Source organism: Podarcis gaigeae (genome assembly GCF_964106915.1).
Source record: "Podarcis gaigeae genome assembly, chromosome: 3".
NCBI classification, from domain to species: Eukaryota; Metazoa; Chordata; class Lepidosauria; order Squamata; family Lacertidae; genus Podarcis; species Podarcis gaigeae.
In genome coordinates this window covers 91,828,795-91,855,307 of record NC_139680.1, presented here as the reverse complement: position 1 = coordinate 91,855,307, position 26,513 = coordinate 91,828,795, and the positions used below count along the sequence as shown (strand labels likewise).

The 26,513-nt window shown below is 42.9% G+C and overlaps 1 protein-coding gene across 1 annotated transcript in view; it reads right to left on the bottom strand.

The window, feature by feature from the left end:
• Positions 1 to 26,157, bottom strand: part of LOC310841821 (calpain-8-like) — a 40,896-nt gene extending 14,739 nt beyond the window's left edge. Inside the window, exons 1-14 of the mRNA XM_083733336.1 lie at positions 25,837 to 26,157; positions 21,976 to 22,045; positions 20,931 to 21,049; positions 20,418 to 20,551; positions 18,946 to 19,114; positions 18,038 to 18,121; positions 16,564 to 16,649; positions 13,501 to 13,575; positions 12,348 to 12,508; positions 9,591 to 9,766; positions 4,721 to 4,932; positions 3,386 to 3,422; positions 2,912 to 2,977; positions 1,289 to 1,346 (exon numbers count right to left, since the gene is read on the bottom strand). Coding sequence (XP_083589462.1) covers positions 1,289 to 1,346; positions 2,912 to 2,977; positions 3,386 to 3,422; positions 4,721 to 4,932; positions 9,591 to 9,766; positions 12,348 to 12,508; positions 13,501 to 13,575; positions 16,564 to 16,649; positions 18,038 to 18,121; positions 18,946 to 19,114; positions 20,418 to 20,551; positions 20,931 to 21,049; positions 21,976 to 22,045; positions 25,837 to 26,073 — 1,684 coding nt within the window. The 5' untranslated portion in view covers positions 26,074 to 26,157. The remainder of the gene's footprint in view (positions 1 to 1,288; positions 1,347 to 2,911; positions 2,978 to 3,385; positions 3,423 to 4,720; positions 4,933 to 9,590; positions 9,767 to 12,347; positions 12,509 to 13,500; positions 13,576 to 16,563; positions 16,650 to 18,037; positions 18,122 to 18,945; positions 19,115 to 20,417; positions 20,552 to 20,930; positions 21,050 to 21,975; positions 22,046 to 25,836) is intronic.
• Positions 26,158 to 26,513: the final 356 nt, after the last annotated feature.

Sequence of the window (26,513 nt, the reverse complement as noted above, 5' to 3'; positions counted from 1 at the left end):
CTTTGTGCATGGTTAGCCTTTGCAGTTAAGGAAAAATATGCTAGATCATTTTGAAGACAGCTGAACATCTCACAGAGGGAAGATTCTAGTGCTATTTCACAAGAACATCAGCAGAAAGATGTGATTACAAGGCAAGAGCTGATTCTGTGGCAAATCAGTTCTCTTTGTGGTGCCCCCCCAAAAAAACAACAACTTTATTTAAAACATTTTCAAAAAGAAAATATAAACATGCACAAACTAATCTAAGCTGGATCAATGCTTCACCTAAACCCACACTACAACCCTGGAATTCGTAGTAGAAATGAACTTAAATAAATGCAAAATTCTCATGCATACTCTGAGGAACTGCAGAAATATGCATTATTATTATTTTGTATTTCTGGCTTTATTACGCAAAATAATATAGCTATCATTCTGAAAGTTGTATAGCAATCAGTTGCAACTATAACAGGCAATTTAAGAAAAGCATAATGGCAGCTACGGTTTGGAATTATTCAGACTGGTTTTGAATATAATTCTGTGAAACATGTGAAAAGGATCTTACATGTGAAAAGGATCTAGGAGTCTTGGTTGACCACAAACTTGACATGAGCCAACAGTGTGATGCGGCAGCTAAAAAAGCCTATGCAATTCTGGGCTGCATCAATAGGAGTATAGCATCTAGATCAAGGGAAGTAATAGTGCCACTGTATTCTGCTCTGGTCAGACCTCACCTGGAGTACTGTGTCCAGTTCTGGGCATCACAGTTCAAGAAGGACACTGAAAATCTGGAACGTGTCCAGAGGAGGGCAACCAAAATGGTCAAAGGCCTGGAAACGATGCCTTATGAGGAACGGCTAAGGGAGCTGGGCATGTTTAGCGTGGAGAAGAGGAGGTTAAGGGGTGATATGATAGCCATGTTCAAATATATAAAAGGATGTCACATAGAGGAGGGAGAAAGGTTGTTTTCTGCTGCTCCAGAGAAGCGGACATGGAGCAATGGTTCCAAACTACAAGAAAGAAGATTCCACCTAAACATTAGGAAGAACTTCCTGACAGTAAGAGCTGTTCGACAGTGGAATTTGCTGCCAAGGAGTGTGGTGGAGTCTCCTTCTTTGGAGGTCTTTAAGCAGAGGCTTGACAACCATATGTCAGGAGTGCTCTGATGGTGTTTCCTGCTTGGCAGGGAGTTGGACTCAATGGCCCTTGTGGTCTCTTCCAACTCTATGATTCTATGATTCTGGATATACGTATTTGAGTGTGTATTTGAGTCTCCCCCCACAATTATGAAGCAGTGACTGCAACTTACTCTTTGACACAACTCTGTTCAGAACAGTCTGAAGTTCATCAGCAGTCATTTCACTGTTCTGCAGAAAAGGAGTCAAATCCAAGATTTAACAACCGTGGCAACCAAACCCTTCCCTTCTGGCTAAACCTAGCCTCTATCCTAGATCTAATGTCAAACAAAAACCAAGAGAGACTTCTCTGCCCCAGCTCTCCAAATTCAATTTAAATTTATTTTTAGTGGATGATAGCTGTTGGGTGTGTTAGTTAATGATAAAAGGCCAGGGACAAAGGCTTCCACAAGAAGTAAACAGAGCTCTAAGAAGACAAAGGGATGCTCACACTGTTGATAAGGAATGTAACTACAAAATGAAGCTGGTGCATAGTATATAGTAGAGATGATGAACTTGTGGCACTCCAAATGTTGCTGGACTATAAATCCCATCATCTTTGGCCAGTGACCATGCTGTCTGGAGTTGATGGGGGTCAGAATCTAGCAAAATCTGAAGGACCACAAGTTCCGCATCCCTTGTATATAGGGCTGGTAACCCTATTCTCTTCAAATGTCAGAATAGCTCCATAAGCACACTCCCATTCCAGGGAAGGGCTCTCTCTCCCATAGAAGTAAATGGGACAAGGCCCTGGCTTACTGTAGATTGGTATCCACAGTGATGTCCTATATGCACGTTGCAGCTACTGGATTTGGAGGGCAGTGTTTAGAATCATGTCTATCAACTGTCCTACTTTAAGTGGGACATCCTGGAATAATCATAATCATAATCATACGTATACCCTGGGCATCCCCAGCCACTCGGGGTGGCTTTCAACAGGATATTAAAAACAGAATAAAACATTAAACATTAAAAACTTCCATAATCAGGGCTGCCTTCAGATGTCTTCTAAAAGTCAAATAGTTGTTTATTTCCTTGACAGGGCAGGTGCCACTACCAAAAAGGCCCTCTGCCTTTTGCCTGGATTCTAAGATGTCCTGTTTTGGCTCCTGAAAGAGCGCAGCCCCAAAATATGCCTTTTGGGGGGAACCGTTCTATCGCGGAAGTCACCTGGGTGCCACAAGAGCACGGCTCTGAAAGATATGTGGGGTTTTTGGGCAGGGCCACATTCTTCCGTGAATCACGTGACTCGTGTAGGAGCGCGGCCCCAAAAGACCCGCATCCCGATTTTCCTCTGTGGCACATTGATATGTAGAATAGGTTAAAAAGAAGGCAATTGGGGTCTACAAGGCGCTGTTTCCTCATTGTCCTGTTCTTGAGCAGGGGCATATTAAGTTGCCAGGGGACAGATAAGATCAGACTTCAGGACCTGAGAGAGCTCCACGTGGCCAATTTGGTCCAATGACGTCTAAAGTTCAAATAAGGCCTTTTGTGCTTCTCAGCCCAGAACACCTCTCTCAGGTCCTTCCTCTTTCCTGGGGAGGGGTATGCTTAAAGGACCAGTTTCCTCTCTGTCAGTTCCCCCATCAAGTGATGGTGAACATGGTGCAGGAATAAAAAGACTGAGAACAAGAAAAGCGGCTCTCCAGGAGTCTACTGCCAACTGTGTTAGTAAAAAGAAGCAGCCAATGCACTGGGAAATCTTTGAAGCATTTGCCTAATTCTGAACATTTATCATAGCACAGAAACCCTCTTACCTCCCCAGAAAGTTTTTGAAACAGGCTCTTGAACTCGCTGTCTATGTCCTTGCCTGCAACATGAGGCTAAAAGAAATCATGAATAATGTTACATTTTACACCGAGGTCTGAGGCTTCCTCCAAAGGGCTCCTGAGTCAAAATAAGCTCTGAAGGGAACAGAAACCTGAGAAGCTGGCTCAGGAAGCGCAGAAACTTAAAAGGTTGCTTTTGCTAAGCGGAAGTCTGTCATCTCTGCTACGTTTGTCAAACATTGTGATTGATCTTACAGCTTTATGGTGCAGAATTTTGCTTCTCCAGAAATGAGTTGTGCAAAGAAGTCAGTGAATTAAGCCTTATGGATGCAAAGAAAGAACTATTTTCTTTAGCGTACAACACTTTCTGGGCTGCAACAAAGAGGTCCTCAGCTTTTGCAGTAATAAGGCTCTGTATCCCAAAGCTGAATCTGTGAATTTGACCCCACTTGATTTGCTTACCTCATATGGATTTGCAGCCACAGTATCACCCATTTCCCTGTGAGGAAAAAATAAGAAGAAGAATATAATTAAATATCCTGTTCTTCTTATCATAGAAACACTCAGAAATAGCTTACACCAAAAAATTCAGTGTGCTGAATCTTGGTTTAGTCATGCTTAGAATAGGCCCATTAAAATAAATTGCAACCCAATACAATTAAGTAAAATCAAACTACTAAGATAAAAGCTTAAAAATGCCGCAACTTAAAATGATAACAATCTTACAATAGTTTTGTTTGTTTTAAGAACTGTTTAAAACAGTAACACGATCAAACATTAAATCCCTGTTGAAACAGAAATGTTTTTGGTGTCTCTCTAAAAAGACAGTAAAGAGATATTCTGATGCATCTCTAGTGGAAGGTTACTCCAGAGGTGCAGTACCACCACTGAGAAGGCCCTGATACTCATGCTTACTTGCCTGATGATCCAAGATGAAGGTATAGAGAGTGGCGGGCCTGAGGCAGACCTTAAAGCCTGAGATTGGGAGCAGATGAGGGCTAGCCCATGTAGCACCCTCCAGACATCGCTGGACTACAACTCCCACCACCCATTATCATTAGACACAAACTCATGGAATTCTAGTAATATCTGAAGGGGACAGCATTGGCTATCTCAGCCTTAAGGTAACCATGCAAGATCCTTTATCTACTAGGGACAAAATGGTTCATTCACCTTAATACTCCAGAACCAAATTGTGTACACTTGCTTTTGCTGTTTTCATCTGACATGGACTTAACTTCTACCCTGGTCCATAAAAGGAATATTTTCAAACTAATTGAAGATTTGATTGTCGTCCAAAGAAAAACATGCTAAATAGGTTCTGGTGAAGGAAAGGGGATTTGAAAAGGAATGGGGAAATCGGTGAGTGGAGGTGTTCTCACCAACACCACTTTTCTTGTAACCTGTTTGTTGCTATGATTGCAAGTTGTTTTAAACTGTTTTTAATGTGGTGTTTAATGCTGTAATCCACCCTGGACTTTATGATCAAGGGTAGCAAACAAACAAACAAACAAAATGTCTATGCATATAAGTTGAAAGTTTTCTTCACCAAACTCCAAGATCCATCCCAACTATCTTTTCATTCGTCTTTTATTATATCACTTCAGTCACTATGCTAGCAGAGGTATAATGGAACATGGTTGAATAGTCATTACTCCCTAATGAGAACTTAGAGAGCAAAAAAAAGGGGGGGTCATGAGCTATAAGCCTGATTAGACACCTGATCAAGCCACAGCTTTGATGCACTGAGTGCAAAGGGACAATGCCTTTTGGCACATTGGGGTACAAGATACATACTGAGCTTTAGCCTGTTTCTCTGTGAAGACTCTAAGGCAGAAGTCTCCATCTTTGAAAGGCTCAAATGTAGAAGGTACAATGAGGTATTCTCCCTGAGCTAGGTGGAAGCGGTTTGAGACTTCACGCAGGTTGACGTATGTGTCGGTGCGAGCAACAGGTCGGTTCGTCAAGAAGAAATCTCTGCTTAGATGAACATCAGTTTGATTTCCCAGCTAGTGAGAACAGTGAGAATGAAAAATCAGGATAAAACAGCTTGCAAGACATAGGATACAAGAAACAATTCCCATCCAAGTGGGAGCATAAACCAGGTAACCTTTCCCCAGTCAACATACTGGGTCTCCTCTCAACCTTTGTCCTGCACATATTCCTTGCTGGACACCAAGGTTCACCTGCTAGGATGTTGTGATGGCCGCCAACAGCAAAACAGGATTATTCATTTGTTATTTGTTTATGTTATCATTAAATTTTATATACCGCTGTCAGAGCTGCCGCTAGGTCCCAGCTCACAGAGGACCAACGCTAGGCTGTGGTAATGTACAAAAGTCTTTATTAAAGTCCAATTTCCATTTCAAAGCCACAGCGTGCAGCACTACGTCTTGAACTCTAGATCGGCGAAGTCCCGTCTGAGTCTCCTCCCCTCTGACACCAGTTTAAGATCCTAGCCCTGCTCCACCTCTTGCGCTGCTCTCTCCTCCTCTGGGTCCTCCTGCCCGCTGGGGCATTGCCCTTTCTGGACTCTTCCAACGCTGAGTCGCTTAGCAACTCCCCCTGCCTCCGGCGGGCCTTAGGACCCGGTTCCCAATCCTCATTCTCTGCTGTCCCGCGCTCCTGTACATTTGAACTTGCCTCTCGCGCCAACCCAGTGACCTTTCTCCTAACCATCACACTACTTGTGTCACTGCTTCCCCCTTCCGGGACACTGGCCGGATCTGACCTCCCCCCCGTTGTCAGACTCTCCGATGGAGGCGTGGTCAGCCCTGTCTCGTCTTCTCTCCCTGGTGGGGAATGCACTGGCCCCGATGCTTGGGACTCTTCCCCCCCACTCCGCTCTGGTGGGGAAGCTGGTCCTGATTTCCAACTACTGCTCTGGGAGTCCCTGCTGCCCCCTTGCTCCTGGGGCGTTCCCCTTGGGAACCCCCTACCCTTGGCCACTGGCGCCCCCTTCTGTGAATCTTCCGATTCGCTGGAGAGGCTCATGGAATCCCTCGGACCACTGTCATCTCCTACGCTCCCCTCGGATTCCTCCCCCTCGCTCTCCATCTCCTCTCTTCCCTGTGCCTCTGCTCCTGAACCCCTGACAACCGCCCTTCATCTGAAAATCACAGGGTGGTTTACAACATAAAAATACTAAATGAGAACACAAAACGCATAAAACAAACACTAAAACAAACCAATAAATTAGACAAATTAGTGGAGAAGTATATCAATGGCCACTAACTAGGATGACTATATATTGCCTCCAGTTCTAGAGGCATTTAGAGCTCAGAATGTCAGTTACCAGGGAACACAAGGAAGATGCTGCTGCTGTGTTCATGTCCTGCTTATGGGCTTTCCATGGGCATCTGGATGGCCATTGTGAGAACAGGATACTGAACTAGATAAGTCTCTGATGTGATCCAGCAGAGCATTTACAGCATGTAAAGGCAAAGGTAAAGGGACCCCTGACCATTAGGTCCCGCCGTGATCGACTCTGGGGTTGCGCGCTTATCTCACTTTATTGCCGAGGGAGCCAGCATACAGCTTCCGGGTCATGTGACTAAGCCGCTTCTGGTGAACCAGAGCAGCACACGGAAATGCCGTTTACCTTCCAGCTGGAGCGGTACCTATTTATCTACTTGCACTTTGACGTGCTTTCAAACTGCTAGGTTGGCAGGAGCTGGGACCGAGCAACAGGAGCTCACCCCTTTGTGGGGATTCGAACCGCCGACCTTCCAATTGGCAAGTCCTAGGCTCTGTGGTTTAACCCACAGCGCCACCTGCGTCCCTTTACAGCATGTGGCTTCCCCCAAATAATCCTGGGAACTGTTTTTTGTTGAGGGTGCTGGAAACTGTAGCTCTATGAGGGTTAAACTACACCCAGGATTCTTTGAAGGAAGCTATGTGCTTTAAATACACTTTTCATTTATGGTGTGCACACAGCCTAAGTTAAGTGTTTCAAATAACTGGGTCTGCTGTTTTGAGACAGCCATAACTAGCATGTGGCACACATTTGCTCTCTAAATGAGATTTAATCTTTGCTTCACCAGTCTCTTGCCATCCCCCTGCCATCTCCATAATCTTCTTCCTACAACGTTTTCCCTACAAACTGATGAGTTGGCATATTAAGTTTATCAAAAACATGAGGTGCTTTCCACAGAGTGTAGACGTACCTTCAGCCTGTATAAATCTCAAGAAAGCAGCTTTTCCACAGCTCATTTTCTTCTGCACCTTCCACCAAATGCTAATCTACTATCCGAGCTTGCAACACACAAGCATCTTTATATTATAACTGATAATACAAATCTGTTCCAAAGCTCTGCATGAGTTATAAGAGGAAATTGGGTGCCTTAAATTGAACAAAAGCACAAAAGCAAAACAATAAATGTTTAAACAGTGCCTTTGCAGCGTGAGCTTGCATTTCAAAATGTGACTCATTAAGGCAAGGTGGAGTTTGTTTGAAACAGGGTGTACTCCATTGTCTACTGATAGCATATATCTCTTAACTAGAAATGTCAAACAGCAAACATACATTAGCAACTGGAATCAGGTGCAACTTCCCATGCTGGTCTGATGCAGAATTATAGCCTAGAATATCTTTACAATATGCATATGCATTCTTAGGCATTGTTGTGGAAAGCAACAGCTTAATTTGTTTAGAGCATCTGGGTTCCAACAGGAGGCTGTCACCTTTCCCTTAACTTGCTCACTTAGCTCTAAGCTTCTCTTCCTGCGATGTGGTTTGTGCAATACAGTAGCAAACTGGAAGTGTGGCGAAGCACTACTACTTCTAAACACACACACACACACACACACACAGTAGTAGCAGTAGCAGTAGTAGCAGTAGCAGCAGCAGCAGCAGCAGCAGCGTGGCATGCATGGTTTTATACAACCACCACTCCGAAAGAAGTTCCTTGCTGGACCAGACCAAATGTCTACCTAGCCTACCATCCTGTTTCTGACAATGGCCAACCAGGTGCCTTCAAGAAGCCCACAAGCACAGAAAATAAAAGCAATAGCCCTCTGCGGGGGGGGGGGGGGGTTAGTATCTGGAGGTATACTGGCTTAGGGAAAATGGCGGGGGGAGGTTCTATTCAACCACCATGGCTAATAGCCACTGATAGGCCTTCTCCATTTTTATTTTCTTTGTCTAAACCAGGCATAGGCAAACTCAGCCCTCCAGATGTTTTGGGACTACAACTCCCATCATCCCTAGCTAACAGGACCAGTGGTCAGAAATGATGGGATCTGTAGTCCAAAAACATCCAGAGGGTCAAGTTTGCCTATGGCTGGTCTAAACTCATAGCCATCACTTGCAGCAGTTAAGCATCATAAGTGTGTTGTGGGAAGTACTTCTTTTATCCATCCTGGATCTAGGACAAGCCAATTTAATTGGGTGACCTTGACTTCTAATATTCTGATAAAATGTGGAAATTCTCTCCCAATCCCTATTTCTGTATCACACGATTTATTTGTTTTTAAACTTTAGTGTTCTTTTCTCCCCCTGCCCCACACCCAGCAAACTTAAATAAATAAATCCTTTATGAGCAATTGTTTGGGTTACATATAACCCTCCCCCGTGGTCAGTCCACATATGCTTGAGGTGTGGTGTGCTGAACCAACAAATCTGACATTCAGAAAAGCCTCCTTTCAAAGAAGCAATGTAATGGGAGATGAAAAGCACATTAAACACCTCTGAACTGCCATCTTAGGACCACTTTCCCCGCAAATAAGCCCTTAAGTTAAAAGTTTTCTTTCCTTCCTTCCAAAAATAGTCAGCATACACCCTTAGAAACCAAATGTCCCTCATATGTCAGCAGGGCAATTGTCAGTTTGGGGCACATCAGCCTTCAAGAAGCAGTAGATGATCTTTTTATTTTGGAGGATGCATATTTCCAGAACAGTTTATGTACCTCTTTTGGCACCTGCAAGAGACATATAAAGGGGAAGAGACATAAAGGCCTGGTGAAAGATGGTGGCTCTATATTTTTCACAAGCAGCTGGATGAAAAGTCAACCAACAGCTGGTCTGTTATGCCTGGTGACCACTCTTTCCTGCACACTCAGCCAAAGATGAACCTTTCTCAGCAATATCTCTGCTCCAACTTAAACATTCCGTCATTTTTGCCTGGTTTGGTAATCTGAGGCCAATGCCAATTTCAGAGCATCTTAAGAGATTTTTTGTTATACAATCTGGTTGTGCACTGCACTAGTCTCCCCCACCAGGGATGGATTCATGTACATCAGCCTGCTTTGGCTTTGCATTCACAAGATTTGAGCCTTTTCAAGGTATTTCACAGCTGAGCTTTCAGGACGGAACTCTGAAGAATCTTGCTGAATGCAGAAAGCTGCTTTATGGCAAGGCATCTATCCAGGTAGCTGAATGCTATTTATTCAGACCAGGAGCAGTATTTCCAACCAGCTACTATGGGTTGAATCTGGAACCTTGTTTGAGCACAGCATGTGTTCCACCGCTATTTTGTGGCGCCACAGAATAAATGCACAGAGAGAAGCAATGCTGTTATTGATCGGCACTCAGGCAGGTGTGGAGAACTGATGGAACACCAGCTGTTGATGGACTCCATCTCCCATTCACCTAGTCACAGGCCATGCTGTCTGAGGTTGATGGAAAGTGGAGCAGGGCAGAAAGTATCAAGGAGCAATGAGTAATATACCTGATAAAGGGAGTAGCCAATACTGAGCAGCCCTTCCCCCATCCTCTTCTGCCTCCTACGGTTCTTCTGCATCAAGCCCACCAGGATGCTGCAACATGGTTCACTCCCACTTCCTGTGTGGTCGTCATCTGGCTCATCCAGCCTAATTTTAAACTGGGGGTTGGTCCAGTATGTTGCTGTAAAGGCAAAGGTAGAAATATATGTAAGAATCACCAGAGAAACGAGAGAGGGGTTTCTTTGCTGCTAATGCAACCAAGTTGAGCTGCAGGGAATTGTCCTTAAGAATGAACTGTACTTTGGCTTCCAGCCTGGCTTTCCCATTATGTTTATATATTCTATGCTTCCTTCGCCACCCCTGCCCAAGTATGCTATATATTTATTGCAGTTATAATGAATCAAGCTACTAAGAGACATTCCCTCGGGGGAGCGGTGACCAGCTCAAAGAGACTGCAGTCATTAACACAAACCCATTATTTATCCTCAGGAGACTGTTACTGGGCCATTTGATATAAGATACAACTCTCAGGTTTGGCTTGAAAATGAATATTTTAAAATTAAAAAAAACAGGTATGAGTTATTCAGTTGCAAGTATATTCAGGCCATTACATTGATGCTTCTGCATGTTCCCATACTACTTTTAAGTACACAATGATTTAAAAGGTACTAAGCTTAATTCTAATGAGTTATGGCCCTTCCCCGTATCTTAGACCAAAATGTTAAGGAAGATGTATCCTATCAATAAAATTATCCCAAAATTGCATCCTGGGTCTCTTTCACTCCCACTTTTTAAGGTGGCCACCTTTCTTTCTCACTTTCTTCTCTAAAACCTCAGCGTCTCTAGAAATAACTGAGACTGAGAAATGACTGGGTTTGATTGGTGACCCAAAAACTCGGAATGACACATACCCTGTGATATAATGAGAACAGACTGCATTCAGACATAACAGCAAACCACAACCTTGTTGTGATAAGAAAACACACCGTGGTGGGACTTGGGATTGTGCAGCCTTCCCTTCTTCACATATGAGGGGAAGAAAGGTGAAACCTTCACTCACAGTTTAAAACAAACCTGTTTCCTGTCTTGTCCACATGGAGAAGATTGTGGTTTGTGCAAACCATTGTTAGGTAACGAAACAGGGTATCAAACCAGGGTATCCCAGTTTCTTAACTATGGTCTGCACAAATCATTTCCTGCATTTAGACAAAACAGAAAAAGATGTTTTGTTTCCAAAAATGAAAGGAGAAAAAGCAGCTTCAAAATAATGTGAAGTGGGGGAGTGGTGATCCTAAGGCCCACTATGGCATGTTTGTGTTATGGTTGGTGTCTGAGTATGTCTGAAGCCATTAATTTCCCAGTTAAGAGAGATTTTATAACATGCTGATATTTTTCTCTTCTCTTCAGCTCTTTCCCAAACCATTTCAAAGCGGCATTCCACTGACACCAGCCCACAGTGAAATGTGGCATCGCTTCTATTCAAACAACTGTTCGTGATCTGTAATGTTTGAGTTTGAATGCTTTCATTATTATACCCAGATTACAGCACTGAACCTACCAAGGAATGGCTCTTACAAGTAAAATCACATGTTTTTTTAATTCTGCAGAAAAATGTTTTCCCACTTGAAGACATTTTTTTAAATGCTTAATTAACGCACGCCATACTGCTATTCGTTTTAATTACATATTCAGGCTGGAGCCCCAAACAGCAATGGGTTTAGGAATTAATTTAGCATTCGACACATAAAAACAAAACAGTTATTTCTAGACTATTAATATATGCAATTTTATGGTAAATATTGCAGTTTGGTCCTTTTTATCACAGTTTCAGTGCCATACTGAAAAATGAATGAGATGTATAACTAGAACTTAAAACACACACACACACACAACAGTAATGTATGAAAACAAAAATGAAAAGCAATGAAAATAATAACATGAACACTGCAAAGCAGAGTTTAACACTTGAATTTTGATGTGCCTGCCATGCTGTTTTCCCAGCAGCAGCAATATTGGATCTCAGCAGGAGTAGGATGGAGTGGAGCAGAGCGGCAGTGAGCAGTGGGGAGCAGGAAGTCAGCAGTGGCAGGTAGAGGTGTGCCTGCCGCCACCTGGGTGCAACCCCCACCCTTGCAGATGCTCTGCCATGCTCCATCCCAATCTTCGCAAACAGCCGCACTGCCACAGAATGTAGGACGGCACAGCAGCAATGTCCCACCTCTTGTACTTTGACCAGATGGAAATGTGCGCATCATGCATCACAGCTCGGTTTGAATCTAACCTATATCCACCACAATGCAAGAAACCCTGACAGCATTTTGCTGAGGGAAACTGAACGAAAACAGTGTATAATTTGAGATGACAAGATCAGAGAGCTTTTGTCTTTCTCCCATCAGGCCTTGTACATAGCAGGGAGACATACAACTAAACATACAGAGGAAAACTCCCTCAGAACTACACAGCAGGTGCTACCTCACTAGAGATCATGCCAATCTGCCTGGTTGCTACGCGACACCTCCTCCACCACCACCACCTCGGTTAGCTGACTCACCAACAACAGAAATAACTCTTAAGTTGCAAACTGAACGATCCCTGCTGTTGCACTTCCAACAGGCACTTGGGAAAGAGCCTGATCTACAATTGCCCCCATTGGCTCAAATAGTGAGACCACTGAAATAATCTGCAGGCAGTCCTACAGTACAAAAACTTCCCCTATCAACAATAGCTATGGCTAGTGATTGGTTTCTCCACGGTGACATTACCTGGGTAATTTTGGCACCCACCGGCTGTGGAGCCCCGTCTCCAGTTTCCGTTGAACAAAGTCATACCCCATTTGTGGAAATGGTTGCTTGTCAGGGTGTCAGGAGTCAAGTTGCAGATCTCAAGCCTTGTGAAGTTCCTTTGAAAATCTGAGAAGGACATCCTGCCATAGGAGCAGAGCAGACGAGAGTGCTTAGTGAGTCTGGAAGAAAGCCATTATCCACTTGCCATTGATTTATCTTCTACCGAGACAGCAGGCAGCAATAGCACGAGGGAATTATTTGGCGTTACAAAGCTCTGAAACTTCTAGGAATCCCCATCAATAATGGAAGGCCTACAAATTCTCAGTGATTAGTCTTCTTGAGTCCAGTCAGCCATGCTATCCTTAGCTCATACCAAATTAGAGTCTAGGACTTGCCATTCCCATATTACATTTCAAGGGGCAGGTCCAAGTTGCTGGGGATCCCAGGGCAATAAATGATAAAAGTCCCTCTCTTACCAACAGTTGTCATGACAGAGAAGAGCCAACTGCACTGCCAAATGACTGTAAAGAACAGCAGCCTAATAGCCTGGTCTACTCCACACATATATTTCTGCTGCCAGTGAAGGAAGATGCTGCATAGCAGTCTCTGAACACATGCAGAGTGTTTTTATTTTACCGCTAAGCTGCAGTTGTCTGACTCAGCTTCTTATGCTCCTATGAGGTTTTTTGCCAGGAGTGTGTTGTGGGTGTTCATCCCTTTCTCCCCCCGATGCAAGTCCAACAAAAATCTTCACCACCACAACTGCTATTAGCCAATTGTAGCCGCAAGGCATCATTGATGCATTACGGTATTTACATATTTTGTTGGAAGCCGCCCAGAGTGGCTGGGGAAGCCCAGCCAGATGGGCAGGGGATAAATAATAAATTATTATTATTATAAATTATTATTGCAAGGGGGAGATTTTCATCAGGACTATGCAAGGAGGGAAAACATGAAAACCTCTCTCCTTATGTGCCAAAGTCCTGACAAAAATCTGGCCTTCCTTCATCCGCTGTTAGCATTTAGAAGGCAAATGACACAGCACAAGTGATGCATTTAACACCACATCTAGCGTCACCCATGCACTGCAGCATGTTTATCTACATTCTGCTATTGATTCAAAGGTTCTTACCAAAATTCACCATCATCTGCCTGCTTATCCAGAGCTGCTTTCTGCTTGGGGTCAATATAATTCCACTGTGGAGCACTGCAGGGATAGGAGAGCATTACAAACCAAACATTTTGCCACTACAAATTAAGCATGAAATAGTTGCATATGTGTACGAACGCAGTCCTATCTCTGAGCCCTGAGGGACCTCAAGGGTGCTACCACTACAGGTGCTGGGTTCTGCCCAACTCAGAGGTGGGGGTGCGAATGCATGACGTCACGCAACCAGAGGAGGCTGGGAGGGCTGCCACGGCTGTGAGAAGGCCAGACAGGGCCCGATTTAGCCGTGGGAGGGGGGGATGCCAGTACTGCATACCAGTGAGTACTGCCAGAAAATGGAAAATGGAAAGCGTAATGCTGGTGGTCAACAAAAGAGGTTTAAAGACTCTCTCAAGGCAAATCTAAATAAATTGTAGTATAAATACTGACAACTGGGAAACACTGGCCTGAGAGCGCTCCAACTAGAGAACAGCTTTTACCAAAGGTGTCATGGGCTTTGAAGACACTCAAACTCAGGGCGAAAGGGAGAAACCTGCTAAGAGGAAGGCACGTTTGGCAAACCCTCACCATCAACAGCTCCCACCCAGAAACCTGTGTCCCCATTGTGGAAGGACGTGCCCAGAAATGGCCTCCACAGTCTCTTATGGACTCACTACAGTATTAAGACCATGTTCATGGAAGACAATCTTACTCGGCTACGAGTGATCACCTAACAGGAAAAAAGCACTGGCTACAACTCCCATCGGTCCTCGCCATCGACCATGCTGGCTGGAGCTGATGGGAGTTAGAATCTCACAACATCTAGGGAACCACAGGTTCCACGCTGCTGGATTAAAAGTCACATAAAGTGATAGAAAAGAAGTGTTAAACGTTTTATAATTTCTGACTCAAATCATTTTTATTGTACGATTTATTTTTAAAACCGAGCCTTTTTTGATGTGAGTTTAATACCTGAAATCTAATCCTTGTTTATGTGCCTGCTGTTTGGCTGTTTTTTATACGATTATTTATCTACTGATATGGCATTATTCATGAGATACAGTAGTAAATTAAATCTGGAGTTGGGGATAAAGCAGAAACAATTCCTTATTTACTCTGGGGATAGAAGGAACGCTCTGCTGAAAAGAAAAGAAATATTCTTGGAATCTCCACTGCTCCAGGGAGATCCTGATCACATGCCTCTCAAAGGAAAACATTTTACATTTCTGTAAATAATGAAAATAAACTTCCAGAGATGGTTTAACGTACAGTTAATTCTGTTTCAGAGTAGGAACTGTTTCTTTGCCAGGTGAGCTGACCTCTAGAAGTCTCTCCCTGGGGAAATAAGTCTCCTCCTGCTCACTGCTGGCCTTTAGATGCCAGTTAAAGACCTATTGATCTGCCCAGGCCTTTGGGAGTTTAGTCCCCAGGGACCCAACAGATGGAAATGCGAAGACTGCAGCTCTGGAAGTTTGTGTTTAGATTTTTAATGGTGGTATGAAATATTTTGTAACGATGAATGATGGGAGCAAGAGCAGTATACAAATCAATCAATCAGTCATTCAAATAAATAAGCATATGGTGTTAAGAGTGCAATCCTATACTGTACATGCCTACCAGGAAGAAAGCCCTATTGAACTTCTGAATATACATATATAGAATTGCACATGTATAGAACTGCATTTAATGTGCAGATTTTTTTTAGAATACAAAATAGGGGGACATCTCAACATAAGTGGCTCCAGGGGAACAATTTTCATTGGGATCACTGCAAGGGTTAAACTCTTCCAATAATCCTGATAATTATCAGCCCCCACCCCCCACCATTTACCTGGTGCTTACATTTATTTCAGTCATAGCTGTCAACTTTTCCCTTTTTTTAAGGGAAATGCCCTTATTCCGAATAGGATTCCTCACAAGAAAAGGTAAAAGTTGACAGCCATTATTTCAGTATGCGCGTAAAATGCAAAGGTGCAGCTAGCCGTTGTGTCTAGCTCGGCCCCATGTTCAGCCGAACTCAAGAATCCTCTTAGAAGTACTCTTTTTCCTATATGTTTCTGCTCTACTATCCAGGCATGAAAAGCCATGGGTGTGAGTTAATAGATAGCCCTCCTAACTTATTAATATTACTTTCTTCCTTTCGGCTGTCATTTGATATATTAACTTTGCCAGATGTAATTTTAGAGGAACTTCATATGTTATACAGCAGAGCCAGTGACAATGTAAAAGAGATTGATGGCTCCTTTTTTTTCAACTCATTTCCAGGGCAACGTTCAAAGAATCAGCACGAACATCTTCCCAGTCAGATGCCCACACTACAAATGCTTATAGAATGTGTGAATCTTACAGGTGGAGGACAGAATTCAGCTAGTGTGTGGTGATTGTGCTAAGGAGACTTGGGTTTTAATTCCCTGCCTTGAAGCCCTCTGAGTGACTTTGGATCAACCACCATATCTCATTCTAATTTACCTCATGGAGCTGCTATGGAACTAACATGGGATTATCTCCTGAACTCCTTGGAGAAGGGTGGGCTACATATTCAAAAAAAATAAATAAATCAAGGACAGGGAACGTGTGGCCCTCCAGACCAAAACTCCTATCATCCAGCAGAACTAGCCATGATGTCTGGGACTGATGGGGGTTTGAATCCAGCAAGATCTGGACAACCACAGATTCCCCATAACTGATGTAGATGAATAAATGGCATTTCAGGAGTTACTATACAAGCATTGGGGGTGGGGTGGGGGTGTGACAATCTGAAGATGACCCGGAACTAAGGATGTAAGAAAGCATTGCTTTCCATCCCATCCTGTGTTTGTCTCAACCAGCGCTGTTTCCATTCTGCTGCAGTTCATCTTCTGCCCCAAAATACATTATTCATCTCACTGTCTGCTGTGGCAAAACCAGACAAGTAACATTGCATTTACATTATTCTACCCCATTCAGTGCAAAGGATGCATAATGGAAATGGGGGAAACAGAATCAAACTGCATATCATACTGATAGCAACAGTGAATACTGATATATACTGATAATAATATACCGTACTTATCACTCCAGGCCCCAGTCCATTCCACTTCGCCCCATGGATTTCTCAACCTGACTAATTTCTCTGGACGGCCGCGGTAGTTAACCTGTGGGAAGCACCACAAACAGAACATCAGGACTTTATAATCCCCCTCAGTGTTGCCATCCTGTTAGATGACAGTCCTGTTTAGAAAACATCCTGTGAGAGCCAGTGTGGTGTAATGGTTAGAGTGTGGAACCTTAGAGACAGAGGTTAAAATCCCCCCTCAGGCCCTGAAGCTCACAGTCATCACCTCTCAGCCCCACCTACCTCACAGGGTTGTTGTGAGGATAAAATCGAGAGAGGGAGGAGATCCATGTGTGCCCCAGCTTAAGTGACTTGGAGGAAAAGGTGGTATATAAATATAATAAATAAACAAATAATTTCATTAAGAACAAAAGCAATGCAATAGGTGCAAAAGCCGCGGCCTATGGCAAGTTTCTTAATGCTACCACAAAACTCAAGAACTCATGAATTGGATTTTATGGGACACGCTATACAATCCCTGAAACAGCAAGTTTTCCCCGGACACAAATTTTCTGAAAAACCTCCAGGGACTTCCACACAGTCCCCAGAAACCTGTTCCATTAACCAGCTCTTTTTAAATGTAGCCAGCTCATCCATTGGGTAGATGGAACTTTTGTCCAAAAGATCTGCCCTAAAATGCTGGTTTTCCTCCTTCATTGCATTTCTACTGATAAGTTATGGGTTTTATTGTTATGTTCTGTTTTTGAAACCGCTTTGCAACCTTCAGTCTTAAAGTGTGCTGTAAGTTTTTTAGAGGGGGGGTTAAAAGGAGTGCACTTTCACAAACTACTTCTGCCATTTAGTATTGTTAGGAGTTTGTGAGTGCCAGACCACTATAACCTCCAGATCAACCAAAGGTTAGAATTAATCAGTTATTGGCATGTTAAGATTTGGGTGCCAGATTAAGCCCAATCTGTGTGTGGCTTCAACTGTGTGCTAGACAATTCTAATCCCCTGGAATCAACAAGTGTTGAAAGCTAATTAAGCAAAGCTAAATTCCTCATGAGGTTATAGCCTGGGGGATGAGCAATTAAGACTCCGCTCAGAGTTAGTTAGAAGATAAGCCCAGAGCTTAGATAGGTTAGAGTGAGGAGTTATATGAGCCAGAAGCTGGAGAAAAGCTGCAGGCAGGCAGAGAGCCATAGCTGGTGTCTGTTTGGATCTATGGAAGGAGCAAGACCTCTTGGAGTGAACTCCTCCATCATAGACTCAGGTTGTAAAGGTAAAGGTAAATAAACCATATATCATAAAGATGCCTCAGTCTCCACTGTGCCTCATTTTCCAAAAGAAAACAAATACCCTGGAACCTTGCACTGCTCAGACACTTGGGGTGCTGTGCAACAGAATTAATTTCATGACAGTTCAGTTTGTTAAAGCTCACACACAGAGCCAGACACACACACACACACACACACACTATATTTTTACCTCTTCCGCTCCAGTAAGAGAGTAAGCATGACCTTTGACCAGCTTCAGACTTGTGATTGCTTCTGTTTCAGCTGCACTGGTTATCTAGGGTGTATAAAATTATTGTAAAAACACAACACAGTGCTTTAAAATCCTAGAAGTGATTCGCTGGGGTGGGGCAGAGCTACTTTGCTAACTTACCAGGAGGTGGGTCTCTGCTGCTTACCAGGAGGGGTCAGGAGCTGTGGAGGTTTGCACAGTGCAAACACACCTGCCCCACTAGTGCATTTGCCTTTCCCAGTAAGCAACACCAGCCCACCAGCCAGGAAGCTAGCACACTGACTCCACCTGGTGAGCTCCTTCTGAATCATATAGTTGTATCTAGTCCCACTTCCTGCTCAGTGCAGGAAATCAAATGTACATGCTGGAACATCTACAACAGATGTCTGTCTGGCCTTTGCTTGAATGCCTCCAACGAGGGAAAACCCACTGCCCCTTTAGATAATTGGCTCCATTATCAAACTTCTATTTCCATCGATAGATTTCTTCTCATATTCAGCCAGGCTCTACCATCCTATAACTTAAACTCTTTAGCTCTAGTCCTGACTGCTGCCCCCTCACCAACCCAGGAACAGAGAGAACAAGTCTTTGTCCTCTTCTATGTAAGCCCATCAGTCATCTCCATGCTAAACATTCTCTCCTCATGGGACTTGTTTTCCAAACCCTTGACTAAAGACCAACTGTGGATGCAACTTTTCTCAAAACACCAAGTGCATTTTTCTAGCTGTGGGACTCGATGCTGCTTCCCTAAAGTGGGACAATTGCTGTTCCAAGTTCCTAACACAAATATCTGCTGCTAGCGTTCTGTCACTTCACCACAACATAGGTTGGAACACAGAAAAACGATGATGATGATGCCAGTAACTCACATCAATGGAGCAACCCAGCAGCGAACCGGCTTGCAGGGCCTTCTGGATGATTTGATATAGGTCGGATGGAGCTTTTCTCAGATCATATGATTCAGAGATGCCACCAGTGAAATCTTCAAAACCTTCTACAGTAGATCCTCCAGCGAGAGCCTCATATGAGCCATTCAGCCTGCAGTATGGATGGTGAAGAAATTTGTCTATCCACACTTCTCTGTTTTTGAAACTTTGCACTTCTCTAAATTTTGAAATGCGGCTCTCCAATCAAAATATGTGTACAAGAATGTGCACATTAGTGGGGGGAAATGTGCAAAAAAAAAGTGTACATGAAAGGAGATAACACGCAAAAATGAATTCTATTAGATGAACATTCATTGCAAAAACCCATATCCTAGGCAAATTTTGTGTATATTAGGAGAAATATGTTTGGAAATATTAACGCAAACTGGGTCAAAAACAACAACAACGAACTTGCAATGTACAGTATGTGGAAATGGAGCAAACTGCATTTAGGACTGGAAAAATGAGAACCTAAAACAAGCCAAAACTAACAGCCTTGCCAATTACTAACCTACGGTGCAGAAAAAAGCATGAGGGCAATCTCCACACATGCACACATCATACAGATTAAATAAGACAATTTCTCTGCCTCCCACCACATTCCCTAAATCTGCCGCAGGGGGTGAAGGGACCCCTCAGGGCAGATTTAGAGGAGACACAGGGATTGCAGAGGGATGGGGAATAGAAATCGCTTCCCTACCTATACAATGTCATGGAATTCTACTCAATATTGATCCAGAGCAGGTTCCAATGTATAGTTAGCAGAGTAAAAACTTAAACATTTTGCAAGACCCCCCAAAAATAGACCAGAGGCAGTTGTATTTCATCCAGAGCTACTGAAGGCAAATGAGCATAATGGTTACAAATCCAATACGTTCATGATTGGCACTGTCCATAAGAAATCCAGTTCCAGCAGTCTTAACTTAAACTTACAATAACTTATAATAAGACTAAACCTTAATGCTATGTGCAGAACACCACACCAGAAGGAAGAGAGATAGAAAGTGAAAGTGAAACCCAGGCTCCTCTGGCCTCTTATTATAGTCAGCATGACCTTGACAGAAGAGATAACAGAACCAGTTTAAGACAGCTTCTCTGAAGGTATAACCCAAACATCATGAACCTTTCTGCTAGTTGCTTTCACACAGAGAAGCTTCTGGAAACTTCTTGAATTAATTAGAACAGGAAAGACCTCTACACATCAAATCAATACTTTCTGCATTAAGAAATGAAAACTGACATTCAAGTGATGAAAACCTTACCATCAGCTGAGCAACACTGTTGACTACAGCCCTATATTTCACCCAGTGAAAAATTCACTGGTAGCATTAGGCACTGTGCAGAAGGTAGACTGTGACTGATAGGCCTCATGACAGCTGCCTCCATTGAGCAAAATCTAAGAATCATTTGCTTACTTGGCATAGGCCTTCTCCAACAGGGCACTCCAGAACTCACTGCCTTCTTCAGAGTGCAGGAAAAGGAGCTGCCCATTTTTGGTGGGGAGCCGGTCATCCACAACAACGTCCACCCACTCTCCGTACTGCCAGAACTGACCAAAAAAAGGGGGGAGATGGAAAGCTCACGTATTGAATATCAGGCCATCAAAGGCGCTTCAAGCTGGATTCAACATATAAAATCATGAGGCATAGCTAACCACTTTTTACACAATGCTTTATCTTTTCTTGTACAAATAATGTTTAAGTTTGCTGAGTGAAGTCATATAGAGAGCTGGAATATCTGGCTGAGGTTGGAGAGAAGAAACAGTTTCTGCTTGGTTTATATCTTGCCTATACTATACACACAGAAAAGTATGCAAACACATGATGGGCAAAGTCCTTCTGCCTTTTCCAGGACATGATTCTGGTTTTACATTGTTGACTACTTTTGCTTAAGTGTCTCCTACTCTATAAATAATATGGAAGAGATACCTGGAAGTGAAAAATCCCAGCGTAGTTCTTCTGGAAGCTCTGATCTTTGGGAACAACTCGGCTTAAAATTTCTTGATCCAATGTGAGAGATGCGATAGCTGCCAAAAGCCAGCAGTCTCCTGGAAGAATCAGATTCAATGGGAGAATTGGACATTGTAGCATATGAACCTATTAATGCTTTTGTTGCTGTCAAATTATGGAAACGTCTCATTTCTGTCACCGCCATAAGGAACTTGCCCTGTGTTTCAAATGGGCTTGCTGATTTGTTACACTTTAAGGCATTCAACAAGTACATGTGGCAAGGATACAGAAATTTAAACTTATTTTAAATGGCATGCGCTGTAAAATAATGTTTTTTAAAAGGGCCCTTGGCATTTGAAAGCTTTAGCAGGAGTATTAACCTATGTGTACAGAGGCAAACAGCCTTTGAAGATCCACTTTAAACCATGTTATTCTGAAAGATTATGGATGTGATTCTGCATTTAAGGCAAAGCTTTTAAGGCTAAGCTTTTCTTTTGCTGGTGTGTTCTGTTGTTTTTTTTTATAATAATAATAATAATAAAAAGCAGGTTGTTTGTACAATATATGGAAAGCATCCTGAGTCTTTCAAGTTCTCTTGAGAGTTGCCAGGCTGATATTTCCACTAATTTTTGTTATTGACAAAGAGACAAAGTTTAATGAAAGAAACCCTTAGAGACAGCCTGTCTCTTATTCCTCTAAATTAGACAGGGCGTCTAATTTTGAATGAATGAAAAAAGAAAAAGCCTGACAGAAGATGAAAATGAGGGTGAAACCTGCCTCAGCTTCCTAGACTAGTCATTGGGGGGCATGTGCAAAAGAAGCAATAAAGTTCGGGTTCAAGTGACATGTTTTACGTCCTAGATTCATATTGTTTCTTTGATATTTATTTGCTCGACTTATCTGGAGCTTTGCACTCACCTTTGTACATCTAATTAAAACATGTATGGTTTGGTGTTTGTGATGGTTCCCTCCTTCCCCTAACACCACAGAAGACAGCAAGGGGGAGTGCTATTCAGTTACTTACCCAGTTCCCCTTGACAAATATCTGTACGAGTGGCTCCTCCCACAATGAACTGAGGGTTGGGGACTAGCTCCTGAAAACAAAAATGAATTAAATATTACATTTGCATGCACACCATTTCTCAAAATCCTGTACCTAACTTGTGATGCTTTAGCATCTTCGTCACCTGCAGATTTCCACTGAAACTGAGCTCTTCCTACAAATTCAGTGCTGCTCAAATGCACTAAATGGTTATCACAATTACCTCTGCTAAGATTGGGAGAGAAATTCCATTCTGGTTTTGCATTTAAATGTGAACCTACCTAATCAGCATGTTGCAGGGGTACCAACTGGAATAAAATATTGTGGGGGCCCAGGTAAGCCCCGCTCTGCATAAGCGATCACATGACACACACACTATTTGAATGGCAATGCACATCAACTTTGTGGGGGCCTGGCCCCCTCAAATATTTTATTGTGGGGGCTGAAGTCCCCACAACCCCTAGAAGTTGGCTTCTATAGCATGTTGGTTGGGAGAAGGAGCTTCCAACCTAATGGAATCTGGTATCAAAGACAGAAGTTCTTGGACTGAACTGATTGCTTGCTACTTGAGTGCAATGTGTTACTTTGTTACTTTGTAATATTTAATTGTAACTAGTTTTAAGACTGTTCTGCAGTAATGCTTTCAGATTCATTATTGGGGTGGAAAGCTCAATTATTTCTACATAAGTTCCAGATCAGGAATTCAGCTGAGCCACTCTAACAAAAAGACCAGAGCATCATTGATGACACCGCTTAAAACATCAAGATAATTGAAAAATTAAGCTCTGGTTGATTTGTTGAGGTTAAAAATAATGATCAGCACACATTCTTAAAATTGCAATTCTATGCATACTTACCTAGGAGTCAGCTCCACTGTACACAGTGGGTATTACATTTGAGGAAACATGCATAAGCTTGCATTCTTTGTCTATTCAGCATAATGGTTCACATAATTGTAGGCAGGTGCGTAAGTTCTCATTATTTTACTTTCTAAGAAACAAAGGGCTCATGAAAATATTTCTTTTGATGTGACATTCTGTCTTATTCTAAAAAATGATATCGAAACTGAAATTTGGAATCCTCAGCAGTGTTGCAAAATAATGACTATTTCTCTGCACTACAATTCTGAAGGTCCTCGCTCCCAGGACTGTCACCACCACTACAGTAGTACCTCGGGTTGCATACGCTTCAGGTTACAGACTCCACTAAACCAGAAAGAGTACCTGAAGCACCACTTTAGCTAATGGGGCCTCCTGCTGCTGCCACGCTGCTGGAGCCCAAATTCTGTTCTTATCCTGAAGCAAAGTTCTTAACCTGAAGCAATATTTCTGGATTAGCAGAGTCTGTAACCTGAAGCGTCTGTAACCTGAAGCGTATGTAACCCAAGGTACCGCTGTAGTTAAAATACAACATAACACAGTAAGAACCAGCATTAGAATACTGATTACGCTGATAACAGCCCAGTGGTCAGGGTCATCTGCAGGGCTGCAGCTGTGAGAAAAACAAGGCCGTCTTGGGGTGTTCATGCCATGACCCCCTCCATCGTAGGCTCAGGTTGTATATATGTGTAAATAACCTATGTATCACAAAGACACCCCCATTTCCACTGTGCCTCATTTCCAGAAGGAATTCCGAAGCCTGGATAAATGCTTGGAACCCCATACAGCTCAGAGATTGGGGAGGCACACAACAATACAGAAAATAAGCTGCAACTGCTTTCCTGAGAAACAGTCGCATGTTTTTTATTGTTCTGTTCTTCATTCACATTGCATTCAAATCTTTCTTAAGTGCCTGGAGAGTAAAAGCCTTTCTAAGGAGGTGTTTGTTCCTTGATTGTTTCATTAAAAAATGTAGTAAAAACTGCATATGCAATTTCACTGAACAGTAAACTTTATGAAGGCAACTGAAGACACACACACCCCATTCCATCCACCCTGCTGTTGACAAGAGACCTCTGCACTATCTGAAAATGCTTCCAAAACGAAAGAGAAGATTAGGAATGGCTTTCAGCCAGACCTCATGACATTTCACATTGCCGTGCACACATAAAGAAACTTAGAAGAAGGGCTCAGTGGCTTTGCATGCAAAAGTTCCCAGGCCCAATTCTCAGCATTGGTCCAGGAAGAACAGTGACTCTCCTTCATCTGAAATGTAGTACTGCCAGTTAGTATATACTGAGCAAGATGGATCGATGGTCTGACTCAGTAAAAGGCAGCTTCCTATGTTTATGTGATCTACGAAACTGTGCGAGAGAATCAAGAGAAGGAAAAGACAATGAAATTGAAGTCAAAGGAAAGCGATTGAAAAGAACATTGGGGGGGGAATGTACTTGGCAAAAAAAAAAAAGGTAAATACAGTGGTACCTCAGGTTAAGTACTTAATTCGTTCCGGAGGTCCATACTTAACCTGAAACTGTTCTTAACCAAATCACCACTTTAGCTAATGGGGCCTCCTGCTGCTGCTGTGACTTCTGTTCTCATCCTGAAGCAAAGTTCTTAACCTGAAGCACTATTTCTGGGTTAGCGGAGTCTGTAACCTGAAGCATATGTAACCTGAAGCGTATGTAACCTGAAGCGTATGTAACCCAAGGTACCACTGTATTATTAAAGAGAGTTTGGTTTTTTAAGCTACTTTCATTTCTTTTGCAATCTGGCTTTGAAATAGGAATAGTATGCGGTCTTGCAAATGCGCAAACAAAATGGCCTGATCTGCAGCTCGTGGACTAATGGGATCAGAACTTTGCTGTCCACCAGATTTTGCATTCCTCCCAAGGTTGGGGTGCAGTTCTCAGTAGTTGTGATACAGGGCTTGTCCACACTTAAGCTTGCCCCGTGCCTAGAAAGTTCGGGTCTGAGCTGTTGCCCCCTTGCGCCACTCCTTTCCCGGGGAAAACCAGCTCTTTAACAAATGGCAATCCACAAAAAAACCCGATTGTCATGTGCTCTGAGTGCTAATGTATGGCTTTCCTTGGGGGTGGGAGAAATCAGTGGGACAAGATGATAAGCCCACTCAGAAAGATGCCTCACTGAGTTCAATGGAACTTACTCTCAATAAAATAGGTAAAGGATTGCAGTCTAAATACATGCTTTGAAAGAAAAAGGGGATAAATATTTTGAGAGAAAATACTAATTTAACAAGAGGGAAATGCATTAAATACATATTTAAACAGTATTTTCAGAGGATTTGAAGACTAATGTAGAAACAGAGCAGAATGGAATTACATCTAAAAACCTGCAAAAATGATACACACACAGAAAGGTTTTCCCTCCCCGTTTTGACAGTTAATGTGCCATCAATGTGCCTTTGAAACAGTATCTCTAATAGCACAGCGAAGTTTAAGCTTATTAAAACCTCAGAAATTAGCAGAAGGAAATCGCCAAAGAATATGTTTCCAGGCATTCTCAACACTGAATGTTGCCAGATGTCCCTTATTCCAGACCACCACAATCTCAAGAACATAATAAATGGCTCTAATTTTCACCCACTATATTTCCATGCAATATGTTAAATGTCCCTTAATCCAGATATTGCCACCTCAAAAGCATCCCTGATTTTAGATGCTCTGGTTGACAACCTTATCAGTCCTGAAAGGACAAACCATTGGAGAAGAAACTTCAGCATTTCTATTCTTGTTTACATCTGCAAGATCAAGGTGATGGCCACTAGAGAAACATTAAAAGAAACTCTATCTAGGGTTCAAAGTAAAATGACTATATAATAATTTGGATTTCTTCTTTGCTTTTTTGCATACTATTACAATCCTTGTGAGTCTGAAGATGACACTTGGATGAATGAAATGTTATCTGAACCTGACTGATTATGAACACAATGTAAAAATCTTACCGGAGGTCGTTTCCAGATAATGCCCTGAGTTTTGGGTGAATAAGGCCCCAGATCCCTGTAGCCAAGAACAGAAGGGCAGGCGGGGAATTCCTCGTCTTTGAAGAGAGTGCCAGACTGCAAGCACTGCCTCTTCAGAGCTTCAAAATCCTGTTTTAAGTATTTCACGGCATTCTGGTTGGAGCCCAGGCCTTTCAGGGCTTCCTTCTCCCTGGCCAATTTAATCGCCACGTTTGCCATAGCGAGGCAGAAGGACACAGCAGGTCTTAAAGCCTAAATGCAAGGTGGGAAGTGTGGCCAGGTGAGGGTGGAATGAGCAAGCACATTACGCAGTGCAACACCCTCAAAGAAGGAGGAAACATTCAAAGGTAAATATGTACACAAGAGGGAAAGGGTCACGACGATGGAAGCGAAAGGCAGAGAAAGGGAATATTCCAGTGGCTGTAGCATTTATTCAGTATCCTCCCTTTGTACGAGGAGCAGATACTAGCTTTCTAGTCAACTGTTGAATTTTAAGATGTGTATAGGAGAACTGAGACTTTTGCAGGTAGGGAAACAAGCCAGACAAGGTGAAGGGGAGTAAAGCTTGCTGGACGATTCAGGACAGCCCATAGAAAGTGCTCCTTCACAAAGCACATAGTTAAACTGTGGAATGTTCTCACTCAAAGAAGGAGTTGCGG